Here is a 7238-nt window from a genome sequence, read left to right on the forward strand (position 1 = left end):
AGGGATGGGAAGACTAGTAGCTGGTTCTCGGCCTGGGGTCATGTATTGCCAGCCCTACTAACGTTCTCTCACATGACTCTCAACCAAGACACAGCCCCATTAGATACGTACAAGCAGACTTACCCCAATCTCCTTGCTGCCCAGCCCTAGAGATTCTGTGATTTGAGGGATTGTGCCAACCTGACTTCTCCGTATCTCTTTACATCTTTTATTTTCCTTTAACAAGAAAAGCCATGACCTCATTATCTTTTGAAGGCTTTATTTGCTGACCCATCATTAATTGGACACCTACCACGTGCCAGGTATTGGGAATGCCAAGGAAGAAGTACAGTGAGGAAGAACACAGAGAGAAATAATCCAAGTAGGATTTAGAATATAGATATATGCCAAGTGCTCTACAAGCCCAGAGGATTCACAGAGCAGGTGAACAGGAGAAGGGAGAGATGGGCACGGGGAACAGGTGAAAGCGAGCATGGAGCCATGGGCATCCCTGATGTGTTCAGTTGGCCCGCCCGGGGGATACAACCTTCGTTTTTTCCATTACCTTGTTCCTGCCTAATAAAATGCATTTTCATTTCCACACAACAGGTTTAAGTGGTTTACATTTTCCCTTTAGAATGTACCATTAGAGCACTTCAAAAAGGAGACTGATTTGGACTGTAGAGGAGCCCATAGTCATGGAGGAATTCTCAGAATACAAAACAGCCTTGGGGGCTGAGGACAGCTTGGTAAAAATTAAGTCTGTGTAATGATAAAGATGAGAAAAGATCATAAGGTTATATAAATAAGGTGAGGCTTTTGAGTTTAAAGGCATTCTTTGGCATTTTTCTGTTTGTTTAAATCTAGATACACATGTCTATATGCATACACAATCATATGTGCTACTCTCCCATCCCATGCTTCAAGGGAGAGGAACACCTTAAAGGCTGCAGATCATAGGGCTTTGCACTTGATTGACACCTGTTAATGTTTGCTGAATTAGAGCAAATCTGTGCTGTGCCCATCCGGTTTTTTGTGTTTTTTTTTTTGTTTTTTTTTTTTTTTTATTGTTGACCATTGCTCTCGAGTTAATATTTGAACCTGACCATAAAGGAGATGAAAGATGCTGACCTATGGCCAGCATTCAAAGGGGAAAGAGCCTCCTATAAATCAGCCCACGCTGGACAGCCCTACCAGCAGAGCTAGTGATCAACTGTGGGGGAGCCTCATTGCCACCATGAATTTCTCTGGCAAGTACCAACTGCAGAGCCAAGAAAACTTTGAGCCCTTCATGAAGGCGATTGGTGAGTGCTGAGCTGGTCACAGCAATAAGGGTATGGCCTAGCAGGTGGTGGCCAGTCACAAATGTAGGCTTGATGTTGGGATGGGGGTAGAGGTTCAGGCTTTACTCAGGGGCCACATTATGCTTGTTACTTTTGCAGTCACTTGCAGCTTGTGCTAGTACTCACTGGGCAAGACCACTTCACAGGCAGGAGGAGAGAGCACTAGACTAGGGTCTGATTTGGATTGAGGCCATATCTCTTAGTAACTCATTGTGTGACCCTGTTCATTGATTCATTCATCCATTCATTCACTCTTTCTTTTAACAAACATTGATTCAAAGCCAACCATATTCTGAGCATTGTGCTGGACAGATACAAGGGAAACAGATAACAATGAGCCACATTTCTCAGTCACAGTTTTCAGAGGCAAAAGACAAAAAAACAGTAAGGAATCTCCTAATGAGTACTGAGTGCTGTCTTAGTCACTAGCACTGTGCTAAGTCTTGATATTCAATATACTATTGAATCCTCAATTAAAAAAACAACAACTCTGAGTTAGGTACTATTATTTTTCCCATTTTACAGTCAAAGCAACTGAGGCTTTGAAAGGTTAAGTAATCCCAAACAAGGTCATTCAGGAAGTGTTTGCATCAGGATTTGAAGTCCAAAGACCCCACTTTAATCCCTGTGTCTTCCAGAAGATTGTGCAGGAGGATGTGGTGCTCACAGGAGGGCATGAAGGGGAGGCTTGATGGTGGTGAAGGGGAGCCTTTGGTAAACCTTGGACGATGAGCAGATATCTACTAAGGGACTGAGAAAGGAGACTGTGTTTCAGATAGAGGAAGCCATGTGCACAAAGGGATATTGTGACAAGGACAGGTACCAAGAGAGAGAAGATTGGGAAAAACAGCAAAGACAGAGAAAGGACGACCTTTAGGGCCAGCAGAGAGCTGGATCTTCTCCAGTAGGGCAAGGCATGCCACCTCTCTGTGTCTCACACCCCCCACCTGTGCAACAGGACCCTCGACCCCACCCCCACTATCAACACATGTGGTTTTGTGAACCTCAATTCATATAACACCATAGACATTCTCTGAAATTTGTAAAACTCTGTCCCAGGGCAAGGAACTCCTGATACCTGTCCCTCGAGAGCCTTGACAGCAGAGGTCAAGGTGGGGCTAGGCTGATAGACGCTCACCAAAACAGTCCCAGTTTGTGCATGGTGCTCACTGCGGGAAAGGTTCTTCAGGCCAGAGGAGGGTCTTCCTTAAGATCCAACTGGCAAGATAGTGAGCTGGCTAGGCCACTGACCCCTCCTTTCAAATGTCAAAGCCTATGTTGTTCACAGGACTCTGGTAAATGCTTGTGGCCTCCAGGGAGACACAGCACCTCCTCTGTCCCTCCATAACGCAGAGTTTCTCTTGTGACTACTGCCTTGCAACTCCCACCTCTGCCCATCTCTCAACCTCAGACGGTTTCCACCAGGTCTGCCTGACGACCTCATCCAGAAGGGGAAGGACATCAAGGGAGTGTCGGAAATCGTGCAGAATGGGAATCACTTCAAGTTCATCATCACCACTGGGTCCAAAGTAATCCAGAACGAGTTCACCTTGGGGGAGGAAAGTGAGCTGGAGCTCATGACTGGAGAGAAGGTCAAGGTAGGAGATGCTCATCAAGCCACACTCTGCTTCTGGAACTTTTCTTGGAGCCTGGTCCCAGGGTTTCCTCCCTCAAGTGTCTTCCCTCACAATTCCCATCATGAATACCCTATCTTTGAACTTACGTCTAGGATGAGAAGCAGAGAGACAAGACAGCTCTTAGGGGAAATGCTCTTAGGGAAAACTCCATTAAGGATGGTCTAGGGGTGCTCTGGCCCAAGAATCCAAGCTCTCCCAATATGGAGGATATGGGGATCAGGCATACAGCAAGATTCTAAGTCTCAGGTTCTCCTAGATCCAACAGTGGGCAAATGAGGGTTTGTGAAAAAATCCTCAACAGAGCCTTGGGTCATCCATGAGTCCCAAGTAAATGGGGCTTTGCTGGGCCTCAAGCTGGTGGTCATAGAGAGAGCTTCCTAGAGGAGATGCTGGCAGACCCAGAGTAGCAATACCTCAGGCAGACCCTCAGAGCAAACCTTCAGGGGTGATCACTGAGCCCTGGCCTCAAGCTACCTTCTCTCTCAAATCAGCCTAGTCACCCCTCCCAGACTGAAAGCAGGGCAACAGCGTTTCCATTGGGCTGTGGTTTAGGGGTGCAATGGGCATTGGGTGTGGGCTGTGTGAGTGGTCAGCAGGTGAGGGCAGGGAGATCCAGGCACTGGATTGCCCATCACCAGAAGCCTCGCTTCCCCCTTAGGAACCCCGCATGCCCTGTCATGACCACCACTGAGCCGCTGTCTTTACTCCTCCCCTCCACACAGTGCTGTGCACTGGGCTCAGCACACTGGTATTCTTACCTCTTCTGATCAGTACTTTTTTCTGCTTCTCCACACATAATATTACAGGTCAGTAAGTCTGTGATACAACTTGGGAGAAAAATTCTTTTGATATGCCCATAGAAAGGGGCAGGTGGTCATGGGTTTCACCATAGGCTTTTACAATTGTCCATTTTAGAAGCAAAATTTTTAAGCTTGGCCAGTGTCTTCTGCTCCCTTTTACCTCTTCCTGAGTTTTTGTTACCTCTCTCCAGATGCATAAAGCTTGAAAAAGGAACCTCGATAAGAAAGATCAATGTGCTGGAAGAAAGAATGTATACAAAGCAAAACGTGTTCTCCCAGCTGGCCAGCTGTTCAGTTTCACAGCCACCCTCTCCATTAGCTTGAAGAACAGAGATTTTACTCAATTTTACTTTCGTGTTCGCATTTGAGCCACTTAGGTGTCTTATGCTGATTTCTAGATAATATACCATAAATTAAAGTCTGACAAAAGAAAACCTCATATTTTCTTTAGTTCTCAAATGCCCTTCTCTTCTGTGTAGCTGGGAGGTTGGCTTTATATGAAGATGAGTGGTGTGGTTATTGTAAGCAGAGACCCAGGCAGGGTAGCTGACCCCATTATCAGGGCTCTTGCTTACTTCCCAGACCCTTCTCACAGGCCCTCTCTTCTGTCCCCCGCAGGCAGTGGTTCAGAAGGAAGGTGAGAATAAACTGGTGACAAGTTTCAAAGGCATCAAGTACGTGAGCGAATTCAATGGAGACACACTCATCAGTGTAAGTCTGTGCTCTGAGCTTATGACTCCCAGTGATGGAGGGGAGAAGAAAGGCAAAGAGTAAGGGACAGCCTTCCTCACCACCCTTCCTGGTGTTAGTCTCTGTGACCACTTCCTGAGGACCCATTATGTCCCAGGCAGTTGACACACATTATCTCCCATCTTCCCAGCAACACTGAATTTTCTAAATGGGGAAACTGAGGCAAGTAATAGCCAGGGAATGGCCGAGCTAGGGTTCCTCTGAATGGGGTCTGATGGGGTCCATCCCACAGGACTGCCATCCACAGTTGCATAACTGCACAATGTTAGAGGGAGCCAATCCTATTACAGACAGTTTAGATCTGTATACTCGTTACAATTTTGCAGTGTCTGCCAGTAAGGAGTATTCTTTTAACAAAACCAGTACAGTGCATTAAGGTACCTTTCTAACAGATAAAGCACAGAATCTTGAGGAAAGGCTACCCTTTTCTAATACACCAAAAACTCCACCTGTGCTAACAGCAGCCCGGCTGGTACTTGCCACTTCTCCCAGGTTCCTTCAGGCTGTCCTTCCACCACCACGTTCCTGGTCAGGATTAACCTCCCCAACCTCTCCCACTTCCTTCTCTGCTCATTGCCATACCCTTCCTCCACCAACGTACATAAGATGGGGCAAGAGAGGGGCTTGGCAGGAGGAGACACAGGGCCATGCAGAGTTACCCGCCCTGCCCAGCTTCCTTGGTCTGCACTGGGATAGAGCCACAAGAAATGCTTGCAAGCTGGTAGACAGAAATCCTTTCATGCCCTCGTGGAGCCTCTCTCCATGGAACAACCCTTCTCATTGACACAGAACTCACATTCAGGGAAGACTTTGGCCAAAAGTTGGGCCCTTTCATTGCTTTTTCTATTTTATATTACAATATATATTAGCCATAATCCTTCTCTTCTGCCTCAGCACTGAGAAGCGACAGAGAGCTTCATGTGCCCTACAAACCCAGGTACTCAATAAATGCCTCTTCCCTTTTGGCATGTTTAAGGGGAATCATGTTCATGACAATTTTACTGCAGCTGATGAATCTGGCTCACTCCCGTTGTGTGTGCCACATCACCCTTAGTGCAAGGCTGCCGGCCATGTTTGTCTTGGATTCAGCTCAGTGTTTCTCCACCAATTATGCCCCTGGCTCTTCCTTGCCCCCAGCCTGAATTTTAGGGGAGAATGTTGTCCAAGGGTTCTGTCATCATTTGTTTCTAGTGGAAATATCCCTCAACTAGGGAGAGGGTGAGAGTCAACCATAAAACATGTGGTCCCCAGCCCCCACCCCCACACATTCACAGCAAAGCAGGGAGGCACCAGCAGGGGATTAGGAGATGATCTGCCCTGGGCTCAGCCCGGGCCACTGTCCTTTACTATATTCTCCATCTCCTCTAATTCTCACATCTGCGAAGGAAGCAGGATGAGGGATTTAATAGACAAGTTGACCTGTCCAAGATCATCTATGATGAGTTATAGAATCAAGGTTCAAACCCAGATCTTTTCATTCCATTCCATTGCTACTGAAGCTATTCTTTTTAATTCTGATGACATTACCCCACATCATTGCCACAGTCTTATTCAAGAGAATCAATGGGAGGGAGGGGTAAGAGGAAAAAGGAACATGCCTAAAAAACTCAAAACCTAATAAACCCATGAAATCTAATGTTTTTATATTCTTCCAAGTTTAGGGAGAAAAATTATACCCTACTTATTATGTTCCAGGCTGGGTGCTTAGGTGTTTCTATGTACATGTGTCCTTGTTATTCCACATGTGTTTGGTACATAGTAGACACTTGATGAAACTTTAAGAAATTGAATTGGATGAGGCTGGTTTTGATACTCTTCTTCTTACAGCCATTAATGGAGAAAGGAAGTCAGTAAGAATCAGAATTACTTTCCAAGTGAGGAAATAAAGGGACAAAAACTTGGTATGAAATTTTAAAAAAGATGGCTAATACTTTCTCTGGCCTTATAAAACACACGGGTAGTCTTTGGGTTGTTTCATATGTTAGCATACTTAGAGGTATTCTGATGGATTAGTTATCTTTCACAATTGAATATCAGATGGACATTGCATAATTTCTTTTCTGACTTTCAGATCATGACATTGGGTGACATTGTCTTCAAAAGAATCAGCAAGAAAATTTAGACAAGTCTGCATTTCATATTCTTTTACTGTGTAAAATTAATGTAATAAAGTAAACTTTGTAAAAAAAAAAAAGTATTTTCTTCTTGATGGCCTTTCATTGACCATTATTGATATCAGTACACACCGATCACCTATTTTCCATAAACTTTGATAACCTGCACATTCCCTCCTAATAGGGTGAGGTCTGAAGCAGACCCCAAGCTGCCCAATTGGGCAACCCTGCAAGGAACATGAAATGTGGCTGGATCTGTACAACAGTTCTGGAATGACCTTCCCTAGGAGCTGGAGCAAGAGGGTATGTGGTGTGCTGGCCCAAAGGGTGGTTCTTCCTGGGTATAGAGAGCTGGAATGCTGGGTGGACAAAGGAGAGCCATGCCCATGAGTGTGGCCAGAGAGGCCTTACCCACCTGTGACATGAACAAAAAAGCCAGCACTGACCAACCAAAGGAATAATTCTCCCTCTTAGGGAAGGGCTGAGTGAGGAGCTTAGCAAGAGGTGCCAGAAATAGGCAGAGAAAGCTCAGGAGGAAATTCCCTTCATGCTATAAGCAGAGGCAGAATGTGGAAGAAGAATGATTTCTTTGAGCAGTACCTTGTACCAGGCTCT

At 45.6% G+C, this 7238-nt stretch overlaps 1 protein-coding gene across 1 annotated transcript; it reads left to right on the forward strand.

The window, feature by feature from the left end:
• The first annotated feature begins 1126 nt into the window (after positions 1–1126).
• Positions 1127–6703, forward strand: FABP1 (fatty acid binding protein 1). Its single transcript, XM_066377746.1, has 4 exons — positions 1127–1283; positions 2748–2920; positions 4378–4470; positions 6581–6703. Exons 1-4 carry the CDS (start codon positions 1217–1219, stop codon positions 6629–6631), a joined length of 384 nt encoding a protein of 127 aa, XP_066233843.1. The 5' UTR covers positions 1127–1216; the 3' UTR covers positions 6632–6703.
• The last annotated feature ends 535 nt before the right edge of the window (positions 6704–7238 follow it).

This window comes from Saccopteryx leptura, chromosome 3 (genome assembly GCF_036850995.1).
Source record: "Saccopteryx leptura isolate mSacLep1 chromosome 3, mSacLep1_pri_phased_curated, whole genome shotgun sequence".
NCBI classification, from domain to species: domain Eukaryota; kingdom Metazoa; phylum Chordata; class Mammalia; order Chiroptera; family Emballonuridae; genus Saccopteryx; species Saccopteryx leptura.